General features: G+C 32.4%; 1 protein-coding gene across 2 annotated transcripts in view; it reads right to left on the bottom strand.

The window, feature by feature from the left end:
* Positions 1-17,517, bottom strand: part of LOC149420254 (metabotropic glutamate receptor 2-like) — a 710,206-nt gene that overhangs the window by 444,399 nt on the left and 248,290 nt on the right. For both annotated transcript variants that reach the window (XM_089636555.1, XM_089636554.1), the window contains one exon: positions 7,488-7,630. In XM_089636555.1, coding sequence (XP_089492681.1) covers positions 7,488-7,630 — 143 coding nt within the window. The remainder of the gene's footprint in view (positions 1-7,487; positions 7,631-17,517) is intronic.

Genomic DNA, 17,517 nt, shown 5'->3' with positions numbered 1-17,517 from the left:
GTAACCGCATAGGTACTGTAGGTACTACTAGGTTGTCATTTACGTTTACATAATTAGACATTTCAAAAGCTCACAATATTCAAATTCCAGTTTAATAGCGAGACCTTAATCATATACAAAATTATCAATAGTTGATATATCAACGTGACAAGAGTAAAAAAAAACTCAAATAAGTCATTCTGTCTACTAATCTAGGCTCGTAATAACGTATTGATTTAATGTGTTTGATATCAGGGGGTTACATTCAAACCACTTTATTTCACAACATTCAAACATTCGTTTTCCAGAACTCGTTGCCATGGTGATTTAAAATGCCACGTCTAAAAGGCGCTAATAACCTCGTTTCTAAACCACCAATGTTTAAGTAACACTGCAAATATTCCTGGGATTTTTCCTTTTGGCTCCAGTTTCCCTTTAACACCAGTTTTAATAATTAATATTTCGTGTAATTACCAACATATTATAAATAAATTGTTTGCAAATGCATTCATAGCCGCTTGACATGACTCTTATTGCAGTAAATTCAAATTTCTCAATTGAAAATGGTCTTTTATCTACGTCACTATTTTCTAGCCAATCAAAAGCTCTATCCCCCAAATGAGCTAACCTTGTTAAATACATTTTCTACAAACCTTGCCTTGCATGGTTTCGGTTATTTTATCAACATTCTTTAAAGTTTTTATTTTCTAGTAAACATCTGTACTTTTTTAACTGAGTTGTTTGTTCCTTTAAAATTTTAAAATAATTTTAATTATTTTGCCAAGATCTTCATAACAATTTGCAGCTTTGAAGCGTTTTCTTAATTTTTTTATTTTACACGAGTGCATTTTCGAGCCGCAGGACAAATGATTCCATGACTAAACAGTTTTGTATACGTTAATGAAAAGTGAAAAAACTTACTTCAAAACGTAACTTAATCTAATCTAACGTTAACCTAGTTTTGACTTAATTTTTCATGACTCCTATAATAATTGTTTTGTTTTGTCACTGTTTTGTTTGGTCCGGTTACTAAAAAAAGATCATAATCAGTTTAAAATCATGATACGCCTCGATAGGAGAGGATACGAATAGAATTACTTTTTCAATATTCATTTTTCGATATTCGAGTTTATTTCGCCCCTATTGAAAACCGTAACCAGATAAAACAGAACAGTGACAAAACAGTACATGATAAAATAATTGATTGGGTTATCCGTTTTTTTCTTCTTTTTTCACATTTCTTCAATGTTCTGTTTTAATATGGTTCCCAAACAAAAATCATAAAACAATAAGTTTTCGTGATTGTAATAATATTTACGTATCTACCCTTGTTCCTACGTGGCCTTAACTACGCTCCAATGTTTTCCAACATTGAAGGCGCATCATCGCATCGTCCCGCCATGAATTCCCTTCGCGCCCATAAAGGGAGATATTCCATTTCCATGCGCACAATGCCTTCACAGAACAATAAAGGAATTCCTCCGAGATGCGTCGTTGTTCTCCATTATATAATCCCACCCCCTCGGATTGTGCATTCTTCTACAGCGTAACCAGAATAACCTGCTATTGTGTTACGGGAAGCTATGCACTCAGAAGCCCTGCACCAGTTTGAATTTACGTCCATGGTTGAGTGACGTTTAGAAAAAGATTGTTCAATAATAATCAGGTGGGTCACATCAATTCATGGTAGGTCGTCAAAAGTGGTTTTACATTTCCAGTATACTTAAAAAAACTCTTAGGTCCGGTTCATGCTGACATTTTAAAGAAATTCTTAAACATTTCTCGATAAGGGTATTGAGAAATGTTTATTGTCAGATAGCTTAAGGTTAAGCGTAACGATCGTTATAATCTAGGCGTTCATTTCATTATTTTATTGAAGTAAACTTTTTTTAATCTTATTACGAATTATTACGTGCGCGAAACTCGACGGACACGAACTGAACACCCGTTCACGGTTGACGTTGGCTTCATGAGAACGGGCCGTTTTTACGACTCGTTTTTGCGTAAGTCGGCTCGTATGTGGAACGAGCTACCGGCATCTGTTTTTCCTCCCTCCTATAATCCGAGCCTCTTCAAGGCCCGCATTAACAAATCCCTTCCCACAGCCCCTACCTTATTCCGCCTCACAACGCCGCCCAACCAGGTGGTGACATAGTTCCCCTGTCTGTACACTGCACAGGCAGGGACAATCTTGTGAGGTGTCACATAAAAAAATAAAAAATAAAATTTGGTTTTATATTAATATATCGTAAAACGCAATATGAAAATGAATAAACAGTTTTGTGTGCATAAAAACTCAATACAAAATTGTATCATTGATTCCATACAATAGGGTATTTATGTGCCTTTCTTGCAAGAATCGAGTTTTTATATGGACAAAAAACTTTTTCTTAATATTCATATTGCGTATGTACTGGGGCAAAAAAATAATTCTTAATAATATTTTAAAACGTAAGTTGCAAAGAGTGATTTTTTATAAAATAATTAAATTTACGCCATATATAAAGGCGTATATAATAACGTACGTGATGTTTGCCCCACATCGCTGTTGTCAAAATTCGTTTCCCGCATAAATCACATGCACACTGTTTTTATTTATTTTTATCAAGTTTTATTTGATGCCTTCAGAAGGCGAAATATCTGTGACGCATCAACATAATTACATTGCAAAACTAACGAATAATAAGCATATTGTAAAATATATATATATATATATATATATATAATAAGGTTTTTGAATGTATAAAAGAAGTATTCAAAATCAAAATAAAATATACGTACATAATCATCTCCAAATATTTTTATAAATTCTTTTGACATGGCCCTACTAAAGTATTAAATTTGTTTCACATTGTGTCGTGTCTCCTTTAGGCGCTACCGAAATATTCTTTCATCCGATTTATTCTTCTTACACTCCTTTCCTTTTCATCTATTTTACGTGTCAAAACAACCCTTTGTAACGGTTGCCATTTAATTTTATTCTTATTATCCGACTATGCCTCCTCCCTTTTTTTATTTGACATATTAAATACTTTTTTATTTGACATATTAAATACATTTTTATTTCAACATTTATTTGCTGGACAGAATTTGAAATAATTTTGAATTAAATTTTCCTCTTTTACTTATGATAAAAAACTTATTGGAAAGTACAACCAAACCCGTCGCCCAACGTTAATTAAAGCTAGGTGAAACGTAAAAGTTTTTCCTTAGAAAAAGCTAGTGGTGGTTCTGAAAAGTTATTGAGATCCCAGGGTTGGAAGCAGATAAAAGTAAGAAGTTTATAAATAAAAGTTATCTTAGGTATTTCTTTTGCATGCAAAACTGCAGAAAAGTTCATTATTTTACGAAATGAGGAAACTTTCTATAAAAATGACGCTAATTACCGATTTTTTAGTTTTTTTTATAAGGTTCATTTCCCATCGGTGGCATTTATTTTATCTCAGGAGATTTTATCAATTTGTTGGGATATTTTAGGCTAATAATTATTGATAATAAAAATTTTATAATCACATAATTGTCAATTTCGCTCATAAATTTGAATATGCCAGCCAGAAACACAAGATCAGTACTACCATTTTATTGTGGTAAAACTACGACCAGGGCGCAGTTCAATATACCACTACACAGAATTCAAAACTTGGGAAATATGTATTCGCACATAGATGTATGCAATATATCACTGATATAATATAAACAAGAAGTAAACAAATCAATTAACCATGAAACAAGTTCTCACTAAAGAAGTTAAATTTATCAAACTACATTTACTAAACATATCTCTACCTTTATCTTAGTAATTAAATGTATGATTCATAGCAGTAATATAAACCATCATAATCTGTTGTATTATTTTGTTATAAATATTTTTTTTTCATCATTACAAATTAACTTGCATAAAATATTAAAATCCCAATCGGACAGTCCCGAACTCCTGCAACTAGCTAATTCCCGGTTTCGTACTATGCGAAACCAATACCAAAACAATAATATTGTAATTCTCTTATCACGATACTTTAAATTTTTGTTGCTGTAATTTTATACAATGTAGGTATGATTTTTTCGTAACTTTATTGTTATTATTTTTCACTGCACGTAATTTAAATTTTATTGCTTTTCTTTTTAATTCACTTATACCTATATGTATACTTCTTTCGCATGTTAAGTTGTAGGTACTATCTTTATGTATATATGTAAAAGCCTCCTGGGCTTAAAATAAAATAAATTTCGTCTCTGGTCTATCCATTCCGATAGAGTCGAGCCGAAGCGTTTAGACTTGTTGTTTATTATGGTTCTCAAAATCGTTTTTTTAATAATTGTATGATTAACAATACAAAATAATTGTTCATGTTTTCAATAAAAAAATCAACGATTATTTGTTCTCTTATCAGAATTTCAACAATTTTTAAAATTTCAAATTTAAAGTTCTGTGAAAGATTTTTTCAAGTTCTGTAATTATTTCAATCATATCAAGCAACTATATTATATCGACATAATAACAGAACTTGAATAAGACTTTCATAAAACCCGAAAATGAACAATGAAATTTTATGGATTGTTCAAGTTCTGTGAAACAACCCATCCTTAGAGATAATATTTTCATATAAAATTCTTCATTATTAAATAAGGAAAATCCTCAACTTTGAAATAAATGCGAGTGTTGACAAGGCATTTCAAGTTTGGCTTAATTTAATTTTCTTGGGCAGATTCTGACAGACCGCTATTTCCAACGGAAGTTTATATTTTAAATAATGGTCATAATATAATTACGATTTTGAAAGCTCCTTAATAATTAAATATTGTTAATTTTCCAACGTCACTCAAGAAAGACAATCTGTTAAGGTTTAACAATAAATTGAAAGACAAAATAATAATGTACATAATTTACAAATAAGCCAGATGATGTTAAGGCGGAAGTAACATGATTTTATGAAAGAAAATCTGTTGAAAATAAATAATTTTGTTCAAAAGAAATGAACATTACACGCTACTTATAATGCCTTACTGAACAACCTTTGCTATTTGTCATCGTAATATTTTCAATTACTTTTAAATATTTTGTCTAACATCAATGTAAATATTTTTATGATGTGAAATACGGCACCAAATGTCTCAGTTTTCATTTTCATCGTCGACTTCATTTTACTTCTCTGAAAAATGTGACACCTTTTTCATTTTTTCGCTCGCTTTTTTGCACCACTCCTTTATGTCAGCATTTTTCAATTTATCATATGCAATTATTTCATTGGTCTACAACTCATGATTAATAAGTACCAAATGTTCTTCATATAAAACTCCACCGTGTATCCTCAAAGCTAGTATGATTGTTGTGCCTCCAAGCGGTGAATGTGTTTTAAGTGTAAAAATAGGAAAAGATCATAGACATATGAATATTAGGTAGACCTGCCCTAAGTGATTAAAAGCGTATTATCCCCACTCCCCATACCGGTTCCATTGAGCCGGCTGGGCTCGCGTACGGCCTCAAGTGATATTTGAAAACGTGACGTCATCATTCTTGTGCGAACTATGGTCGAGGCATCATCGGTTCATTTTACGAAATAACACGGCAAAATGTTTACTTGTACTATGAAAACTGGTAAAAATAGATGCGAAAAAAGAGAATAAACCCAATTTTCGTATTACATTCCATATATAAGCATTATTTTATTTTATTTTAAGCATATTCACATCGTATAATATGAATCAGTTGTTACTATCACATCGAGAAACGTCTGGACGCGAAACACAAAGCTGGTTGGTTGCTGGGAAGTAAATTATGAACATTTATAAAAGTGTCTTAACTAAATACTCTGAAACTAACTACGACTCTGAATATAGAAGCTGCCTTACTTTGCCGAATTTGGACTTCGCAAATTTGTTCATAACGTGGCGAGTAATTTGCGCTCCCATGTAAAAATGTCTATTCATTCAAAGCAGATTTTACTTTTAAGAAGTAAATGGTGATATTATAATGCGAGATGCCTATTTACTGTCAGATTGATTTATTGACGAATCACAGTCATCTTCACTCCCTTCGTTCTTCAACAGTTGATTTTACCCCTCGCCTTTATCTTCTCGTCTATTTATTCCTATGTCTGTGGAAAAGATGAAGGTCTATAAGTAGGTAGATAGGTAACTATTATGAAAGATAGTCCTTCTTAGATTTATATGAAGATTTTACAGCAAACAAAATGTAAGAGTTTGCCCCAAAAATTTTTTCAACAAGTTTGGTTTATATTATTGAAATTTGGGATGCGAGTTTGGACACTGCCGTACCAGGAACCATTTATCGGATAACCAATACCTTTATCAAAGAGTCACCCCAAGTGGTTTGCTACGTTTGGTAATTTAGCAGGGGTACCCGGACTCATCGTAAAAAAAAGTTGCCTTCTTCGGAGCGTACATTTATCGATACAAAACTCAACCCTTTGGCCAATACTAAAAACACATACTATACCGTTATGTGTTTTTAGTATTGACCGGTCGGTGGCCGAGTTGACATCGCATCTGGGTCCCACCCAGGCGTATTGTGTTCAATTCCACGGCTGACTAAGTCCTCCATCACAACACAAGCAACATTTTCAGCTTACTATGGTAGTAGTAGGATATTTTTAAATATTGTCAGGTTATTTCTAACCCGGAAATGTTTGTCTTTCATTTAAAAAAAAAAAATTAAAAAATTACTACCGTATAATAATTTTATCATTTTAATAATAATAATAATAATAATAATATTTTATTCCAGGATGTGGGGAGGTTAGTGCAATCCCACACGTCTCATATAGATATACAATATTTTAAATTATTTGATATTTGCATTTAAAGCACTCCTTTGATTGGCTGTTCACATTGAACTGTGATGAAAAATTTCGATTGAAAACGATACAGATTTTGAAAAGTAAAATTAATCATCTCATTCAATATATAATCGGGGGTCTCACTTGCTCCGGACGGTTGGGAGCAGTTGGGACTCTTGTGCGGTTAAAATGTGAATAAAAGATGCTTCACTAAATACCCGACTGACATCTTACTTGCTTGCTGAAAACATTTGGGAAAGGATCAAGCAAAGGATATCGGACTGTCGAGAGTTAGCGCACTTTAACCTCGGACACCCTGTACACAAAATTTCAATATTTTCTTCCTTGGTTGAGAATATGTTAATCATCGATCCTCCCTGCCTGAGGTATTATTTTACAATGAGCTCTGCAGATCTCCAAATGAGCATAATATCACTTTATTGACATCTTGCAACAATTAAACCGTTTAAATACATTAAGTAGAAAAGATATTTAGAGGATATATTAAGATATTTTACCCTCCAAGTATTTGCAAATGCACACCTATCATTCCCATACATATTGCGTCAGCATAAATATTGCTTATTAGCTTACTGTGTTTATAGGTGAGCTACTTTATTAAACATATTACTACATAAATAAATATAAATATTATTTTTTTATGAATTTTGAAGAAAATTTATTTTAATTTCTGTTAGTGAAATTCCTTACCTGGGGTATTTTGAACAGCCTGAGAAGGTTCGCGACTTGGATACTCGTGACGCTGGAGGCAGCCCCCACCACGCCGGAGATGACTTTCTTCACCTGGGTCTTATTGCAGTGGTACTCAGCGCCATCTATGTTGCTAATGGAACCTGCGAATCAAACAAAATTTGTCTCATTAAATTATTGAAAAGAAATGAATGAAGAGACTATTTTCTCAGGTTCGATACTGTTACGAACCCGTTTCATAATAGACAAGATGGGTGGTAAGTACCTACATACCTACTAATAAAATCTTAGTCGGTACTTAACATAAATTGTGGATGTTGTTAGTATTTTGCCGATAGCTAAAAAGCTTAATTATTTTTTCTCTAATTTATTATTCATTGCATACTTCTTCTACTTTACTTGTCAGTCTGTTTATTTTTAGGTATTTCTTCCCCGTATTGCACATATATCAAACTTTAATACCCGTATCCATGAAAGGATCCTACTGAGGGATATTTCAATGTAATAAAGCCGCTCGGCTAGCAATAAAAATAAATAATAAATGTGCAATATTATTTATTTATTTCAAGGAACATAAACAGTCTTAATATTAATTTAATTTGTAAAGGAGGATAGAAAATAAACAGCCCAATTATAAGTGTTCACCGATGGTTGAATTAGTAATAAACAACTAAGTATTTAGTGAATGTAGACTAAAATATAAAAAGCAGAACTAAGTAACAAGAATAAAAAAGTATTAAAATAGAAGTAGAACAAATGTAATAAACCCGTATAATGTATTATATAAGTAATTAAATGTGTTTATAAATATACAGGACGGAAAGAGTGGGAGACAGGTTTTGGCGTTGTAGCGGGATGGGTGAGGAAAGGGATGACAGAATTTTATCGTTGTTAATCGTTGTTATCGTTAATGTTGAAATATAAAAAAATAAAGAGAAAATATAAAAGTAAAGTTCATTTAATCATCATGATTTTGTGCGATTCATACCTAAACTGTGATACTAAAAATGTTTAAATCGTGCATTTAAATATTATTAATAATTTATTTTTTTAATTTTACCAGTCTGAAGATGCTCGCCATAAGGTGAAACCATTCCGGTTATTAATAAAAAAATGGAAAAGTTTTTTTAAAAAAGCGTAGAGTAAAGAAGAATTTTGGAGGGGTCCCACCACTTTCCTGACGGCGACGGTATAATGAAACTGATTGTTTGCATCGTTCATCTTATACCTCAGACTCTAATTAAAACAAAGTCACATTTAATTTTTATTAATAAGGAAGAGCACTTAAAGTGCCTACATTACAAATTTGAATAGAATAAACACCACAATTCTTTATTTTTTCTATATGAAACCACACAACCGAGTCCTCACTGCTCCTAAACATGGAACCAGTCGACATTAGCCGGGATTTGAATCCGTGACATCCAGTTTGCTAATCAAGAGCCTTACCCTTCGGCCAAGGATGCCGTTATACATACCTTTAGTACCTTAGTACTAGACTGTTTGGCACGCGTTCTGTCTTTTTTGCACTCGACTGAAATTATTTATTCCATTTGAATTAGACAGAGTTTTCCAATAAAAGGTGTTATTTTGAATAGCCCGCTATTTCGGTAGATGTTACTTTTAGAGCTGTCATTTTTTGACATTAGAAACTATGCCATTAATAAAAATGGAACGATACATGCTTCAACGGTTCATATAACGGTTCATATAACGATACATGCTTCAACAAGTTCAACCAAGTACGTAACAGCGAGTAGACGCGATATTTTTGCTCTCACTAAAACCGCTTAAAAACAGTGAATAATCTGAAGATTTATATTCAAGTGAGTGAACTTACTGATTAAAAAAGTTTTCCTTAAAAAGGTGGCTAAACATACTGTCATTCAAGTGCTTTATCACGGTGCATTTTGTAAATTTAACTGTGTTCTATTGGAGTCTATTAGAGCTCAACCAGTGATTGTGACAATAACACACAACTCAACGAAATAAACAACACAGTGTAAATTGGGGTAAACATGACGCACACAAATAACCACCAATTTATGGAATCATGCAAGACGGCAATTCAAGACCTGTTGGAGGCAGTACAAGATCCAACAAAAAAATTTACCAAGGATCAACAATACTTAATTACATTAAAAGTGAATACAATATTGGCACTGATGGGTCACGTCGCCATTGAAATGACTGAAAACAATGTCAAACTTGAGTCGTATGACCAATCAGTAGATAAAAAACGATACTTAAATCGAAAAAACGAATTTTCCCTAATGATTACCCCTAATCAAAATAATAAAGAAACAAATGAAAAACTCCAAAAACGAATCCAAGAAAAAATTAAAAACGGAAAATTAAGGATTAATATTGACAGCATTAAAAAAATTTCTCAAAACAGATTAATCATAAAATGCTTTAAAAAAGAGGACGCACTGATGCTGCAAAAAGAAATTTCCAAAGAATTACAGGATGTAGAAGCAAAAGAACTTATGAAAAAAAAACCTACACTTATATTCAAAGGCATCTTCAATGACTACAACACTGAAGATTTTACTGATGACCTATTTGAACAAAACGAATATCTTAAAGTTTTTACACACACTACAGATATCAAATCATTAATAAATGTGAAAAAGGTTGTTAAAAATAAATACAACGACACGATGAACTTCATTGTAGAGGTAGACAAGGACATCCGAAGAACTATAATACAAAAAGAAAAAATAAATATCGGATATCAAAGAATTTACGCCGAAGATGCAAACCCGCTGGTACAATGTTTCCATTGCTTACGCTTTGGACACACATCAAGTAGATGCCTTGGGAAAGAAAAGGACGCAGCTAGCTGCAGCTATTGTGGAGGCCCTCACACACATACGACTTGTATTAATATAAGCCAAGCACCCAAATGTCTGAACTGTGAACAACATAACCTAAAAAATAAACTGACATTTCCATCAAATCACCGAGCAAATGACAAGATTAATTGTAAGTTTTATAAAAAAATGCTTGAAATTGCACACCAAAAAATCGATTATTAAAAATCGTAATGTTTTAATGTTTTCTTCATCAGGATGTCATAAAATTGACATTTCTAACTACGTTTTACAAATCCATATTCTTGAAGTTTATTTTGTACTCTATAGTAGTATTTTGCACATAACTCTACAGCAGTATTCTCTCGTATTATTATTGAAACATTTCTCTTTTTATATATTCTACTTACACGCCGATATTATTCAAGTTTGTTTTGTATTACTCAATACTAGGTTGTACATAGCTTCTCGGGAAATAGTATCAAATAATACTAAACCCAACAACCATAATATTAAAATATACGAGGATAATACTATTATTACAAACAGTTCGATATTTTTCTTTATAAGATGCACAAAATTAAAATCTATTTTTCAATTGATTTTTTACAAGCCTACAATATTCAAGTATATTTTGTACATCATTATTATTTTGTACATTATTAATAGATGCTATATTTCAACTTCCAACCATTATACTGAATGTTACGAGTATAATATTATATTATATTTTTAAATGGCTTTCAACTATATTGAAAATGATACTGATGTAGAATTTACCCGAGTAAGCAATTTAGAATGTTGGATTCACGCACAAAATATTAATAAAAGCAATACTAACCTAACCTGTGTCCAAATAAATATAAGATCACTAAACAAGTATTGGGATATTCTTCATGCCTATTTGAAAAACTGTTTGAAAGACATAGATGTAATTATGCTTTGCGAAACTGCAATTAACGAGGAACTTATTAAATTATATGATATTCCAGGATATAAATCGTATTATTATTGCAAAAAACATAAACAAGGAGGTGGAATATTGCTGTATATAAGGGAACATTTAAATTTTAAACAAAAAATAGTTGAAACCATTCACTTTGAAAATGTATTTGGAATATTGACATTACCTAATAAATGTAATTTTTATATTTTAGCAATTTATAGACCACCTAACCTCAATAAAAAGGGATTCTTAAATGAAATTTCTTGTTTTTTTTGCAATAATGTAAACTTTAATGATAATATAATATTTTTTGGGGATATTAATCTTAACATACTAAATCAAAGTGATTCAAATATAATAGCTTATGAAAATATACTTACCAGTAATTACTTAACAAAATGTATTAATGATACGACTAGAGAAGCAATCGTTGCTGGTCAAATAACCAAATCCTGTATTGACCACATATATGTTAGATCTAATAAATGTAACTTGTCCGCGTGTGTAATTGATTCGAGAATTGCTGATCATTTTATGACGGGACTAAATTTACAATACCATGACGTCAAAAATATTGAACAAAATGAAAAAATCACAATTCTGTCTCAAAAACGTGTTGATAAAGAAATAAAAAAATATAGTTGGAATATTCTTTTGAAAGAAGTGGATTGCGTTACTCTGTATAATAAAATTAAAAATAAATTTAATGAAATCTATGAAAAAAGTACTGTAGTAAAGTCTTATAAACCTCAAATCAGACCTAATGCCATAAATGAATGGATAAATGAAGATTTATTATCAAAAATCAAATTAAAAGATACACTTTACAAAAGATGGAAAAATAATCCTACAAATAAATTTTATGAAAGAGAGTACAAATGTAATCGAAACAAAGTTACAAAATTAATCAGTACATGCAAATTAAAATTCTTCAACTCAAAATTTATAAATTACTTTGCCGACTCTAAAAAAACGTGGGACGAAATAAACAGATTGTTAGGGAGGAAGAGCAAAAGTAATTGCGACCAAGTAATATCAAACTATTTTTTAAAAAAAGAACAAACGACTGAGCAAACATCTAACAATTTTGCAAACTTTTTTTCTGACAATGTTAAGCAACTATTACATAGATGTGACAAAAAAGCTTTTCATATTCAAACACATAGACTTCCACACAGCATGCTCTTAACACAAGCAAAACTTTGTGATATTGAAAAAGTAGTCAGAAGTTTAAAAAATAGTCAATCGCCGGGGATAGATAAAATTAGAATGTCTGACATTAAAAAACACTTTAATATCTTAGGACCTATTTTAACTCTATTAATTAATATGATTTTATCGGAGGCAATTATACCTGAAGATCTTAAATGTAGCATAATCCGACCTATCTACAAAGGTGGTAAACACAGTGAAATTGAAAACTATAGACCGATCAGTATTTTACCTGCAATTGAAAAGATCCTAGAAAAATATATATCTGTAAAACTAATAAAGTACCTTGAAAAATTTTCTATTATTGATACCCATCAATATGGTTTCCAAAAAAATAAAAGCACAGATCTACTACTTCAAGAATTTTCAAATAAAATTAATAATGATCTTAACAAAAGAAAACATGTACTCGTATTATTTATTGATAATTCAAAGGCTTTTGATACGATTGATCATAGTAAATTACTTAAAACTCTAGAAAACATTGGAATTACAGGAAATCTACATAAATTATTTGTTAACTACTTTCAAAATAGAAAGATTTGTGTAAAAATTTTTGATCATTTTAGCAAAAAAAATATTGTTTTCGCAGGCGTACCACAAGGGTCCATACTAGGCCCTACCTTGTATATAATATATGTTACTGCAATGAAATTTATTTTTTCTCATGTAAAACATTACGTTTATGCTGACGACACTGCATTAGTTATTTCACATGAGGATTTATTAATAGCGAGTAATTTACTTCAAATTGACTTTGTCACTCTTCAAAAATGGTCACATGATGTAGGTTTAATAATCAATGCTAAAAAAACGAAGCTTATGCACATCAAATCTCCTCATAATAACATCACCATAACTCCTAAAATTATTTCTCATGACTTTAATTGCATTCATAACTTTGTAATACAACCATGCTCATGCAAAAATATTGAACTTGTTTCAAAATACGTATATCTAGGCTTAACAATTGATTGTTATTTTAAATGGGATATACATATACAAAAAGTGTGCACACGGCTTAGAGCTATAGTGAGCAAACTTTATAGATTAAAGTTTTTTGTTCCACCAAATACCCTTAAAATAGTATACCTATCATTGGCGGAATCCCTAATAAGATACGGAATAACTTCATGGGGACATTCAACAAAAACAAATCTTCTTTCAGTCCAAAATGTACAATATTCTTTGGTAAAATTATTATTAAACAGAACTAAATACGAACAAAGAAATGACGTACCAAAGTCATTACTATACAACTCTGTAAATGTATTATCTGTTCGTGCTTTATTGTGGCATAAAATTGCGAGTCAGCATACATCTCAATCTGAACATAATAAAATAGTGACACATGTTCATAATACAAGACTAATTGCAAACGATGGACTTGTAGTTCCCAGATACCTGAATAAATATGGTCAAAGAACTCTAGAATACCTCGTTCCAATAATTTACAACATGTTACCAAACTCAATAAAAAGCTATGAATTGACTCACAGAAGGAAATGTATGTTAAAAAAATGGTTATGTGAAAGAATTTTTTTGTATTAATGTAATTTTGTGTATATTTTATGTACTTGTTAAAATTGTATTTAAGAAGTAATTGTTAAAAGAACCCGTTGACAAACTGATATCAATCAGTTTAACGGGACTTAATTGTAAAAAATGTATTTTTGAAAGTTGATAAATAAAAATTAAAAAAAAATAAATAAAAAACAACGCTTTGAAATTATTAAAATTCACTTGAGTGAATCAAATGCAAATCATCTTGAATGATGAGGCCCATTTCCACCTCGGTGGCTTCGTCAACAAGCAAAATTGTCGCATCTGGGGCTCGGAAAACCCAAGAGTTTTTGTTGAAAAGCCTCTCTTTCCTCAACGTGTGACTGTTTGGTGCAGTTTGTGGTCCGGCGGAGTCATTATACCTTATTTTTTCGAAAATGAGGCTGGAGTAACAGTTACGGTGAATGGATTGCGCTATCGAGAGATGATTCATGATATTTTATGGTCGGAATTGGATGGTATTGATCTGGACAACGTTCAATTTCAACAAGACTGCGCTACGTGCCACACAAGCAACGAAACCATTGATATTTTACGATTGAATATCAAAATAACACCTCTTATTCGAAAATCCTGTATATTAATTTTAATCATATCTTCATTCCATTTGAATATCATAATCATGGTGAAATACAGTTTTGTATTGAAAATGTATGTCCCAAATGCTAATGGTTTCATTTTTAGATCCAAAACAAGTATATTTTTATTAAAAGTTATCTTACAGTAAATAAACGTTTACTTACGTTTAAAAGTTATCTTACAGTAAATAACATTTAAATTGAATTTCACCTTTATAATAAAGATTTCGAAATAAATATGAATATATTTTTTTAAATGTTTGAAATATCCCTAAAATAAATTATTACCTATTCGAGATGGTTTCAAAAATCATAAAAGTAATGAATCTCTACTTTTACAGATTGACTACATGTTAATCAAATGCAAAACCTCAAGATGCCTGTATATTACTAGTAGAGTGGTACAATACAATGACAAATATACCAGTTTAAAATTATGTATATTCAATTTGTACTAATTTTATTCCAACCTTATTCAAACCCAGTTAGATATGTGACGCAAACAATCGCGAAAATACAACGCACAATGATTGATGATCACGTGGCATATATACCTACGTCACATGCCTATAAGACGCCATGTGAATGTATTCAAGCACTCAACCAGAATATACACTAATTGATCAAATTTCTCCTCGATCCAAACACTATATTTCTGCGAAGTGACTACTGGGATTACTTTTGTCACCGGTGGTCCCAAGCCGCTGAACGTAAAATTCATAGAAGTGCAATGTTTTTTACAATTGCTGCACATGAGAGGCTCTGAAGAAAATAATTTCCATCAGGGAGTATATTGGGGATGCTGTGTGGAGGATATTTTGAAGTAAAAATAAGAAGACGAAGTTCAGATAAAGAATAAAATATGAGGGGTCGGTATGAATCTGGGGTCAGTGCGGTGCAAGGCAATTGGGTCGAGAGAATCCGGCTGTAGAGGTCAAATGGTTTCCCTCAATAAGTCTCTCCCAATCCGGCTGGCCACGCAGCTGGTGGGCAGACGTATCCGCCGCTAAGACTCGGACAAACCTTACCTCATAAACCACTGCACCCCTGCTAAGTCTCTAACGTAGCAAACCGCTTAGGGTGACATACGCTAGAGGTGTTGGTTATTCTATTTATGTTTCCCGGAGCGGCGTACCCAAAGATATTAGAAGAACGAGATGTGCTATGAGCAGTTCGTACTGAGTGGAATTGTTTTGCCGAGTGTCGCCGGTTTTGTTCACCAATACTACTGCACACCTTCGCTTGCGCTAAGGTATCCGCACTAATACATAGAACAGATTTCTGTGCGTACACGTCCCGATACCGTTTAAAGTACCCTAATTAGGTAGTACTCCGGCTGCGGTCCGGCAGCCAACATAGCATATCTCGTTCTTCTAATATCTTTGGGCGTACCCTAACCCGCATCCAAATGTCTACGGATTTCAAAGAAAACCTATTAAAGCTAATTTGAATAAAATCATTCGATCCCTCAGTCCCAGATTGGTGAATGAAGTCGATTATCTGTCCGGAAATATATTTCGATATTTCACAATGATTTGAGCTCATTTGGGAACACAGACACGCTGACTACATTCTTTTATCGGTTGACTCTTTCAGTTTTCCAAGCCTACTCGATACCGTTTCCAGGTATTCCGATAACCGGTAAATGAAACACTCATACCACTGCGGTTTCAAAACACGATTTCCCTTTTAATTATAATTAAATATCTTCCCTCCAGAGGATTGCGTTAGAAATTTATCAGAGATTTTAGCAGGGAATATTGAGGATTTAATGAATTGCAATTTTATTCTGCTTGCGTAATATTATATTCATTCAGGTACTGCTGACAGAACGGTGACAGTGATTTATAGTCATGATGGATATAAACGAAATATCCGATTGCAAAACACGATGTTTAAAATTTATCGGTCGGATATGGACGACTTTTAGCTGCCGAAAATACCGAGGACGCCGATTAACTCCCCAGGCTAATTTGTTCGGTTATGAGAATAAAAAACTCATATGGTTTCATAGAAATTGTTGTTTCTTCCTTACCGTTATTTATTTATTCATTTTCGGGAAATCGACAGTTTACAATAAATCAGTTTGTACATTAGTATTATGTATTAAACATATGGATGTGAGGCGCTGACACTGACAGTAAAGATGGCTGAAATGCTGGATACTTTTGAAAGAAAGGTGCTGAGAAGAATATGTGGACCGGTGAAAGAGGACGAACAGTGGCGTATCCGGCACAATAGAGAATTGTACGATATATATAAGGCCCCTAGCATCTCTGCACACATGAGACTCCTCAGGCTGAGATGGGCTGGTCATGTACAGAGAATGCCGGATACACGCGTCCCAAAAAGAATTCTGACTGGTCACCCAGGTGGAAAGAGAAAAGTGGGAAGACCCAGACTGAGGTGGGAAGATGAGGTAAGAGGGGATGCAGCACAGCTTCTCCAGGTGACAAACTGGAAGTCAGCCGCTGAGGACAGGAGGAGTTGGAGGCGACTGTTGCAGGAGGCCAAAGCTCGATATGGGCTGTAGCGCCATCGAAGAAGAATTATGTATTAAAATAAAACTAAATATGGATTTCCTCCTTGTGACTTTTACTGAGACAACATAATATGAAATAAGTTATTTTAATTTGTGAGAAAGGAATATGAATTAAAAAAAATATAAAAAACAAAAGATTAAATAAAACGAAAAATTTACAAAACAATACATTTATAGCCATGGAGAGTGGTTGTAGGTGTAGCGGTTACGTCACCGCTCCTAGGGTCACCATATCATAACCAGAATGCACGAGTTAAACAGCTGAGACAGCAAATATGATTTAAGATTTTCACGGCCAAAAGTATTTTTGTTATTTGTTTTTGGGGTGTTATGCCGTGTTGCGCTAACTCCTTCTTTAGCCAACGTTTTGGAC

This window comes from Hesperophylax consimilis, chromosome 10, assembly GCF_061612785.1.
Source record: "Hesperophylax consimilis isolate HC1 chromosome 10, BYU_Hcon_1.0, whole genome shotgun sequence".
In the NCBI taxonomy this organism is placed as follows: domain Eukaryota; kingdom Metazoa; phylum Arthropoda; class Insecta; order Trichoptera; family Limnephilidae; genus Hesperophylax; species Hesperophylax consimilis.
This window is presented reverse-complemented; position numbering and strand designations above follow the sequence as displayed.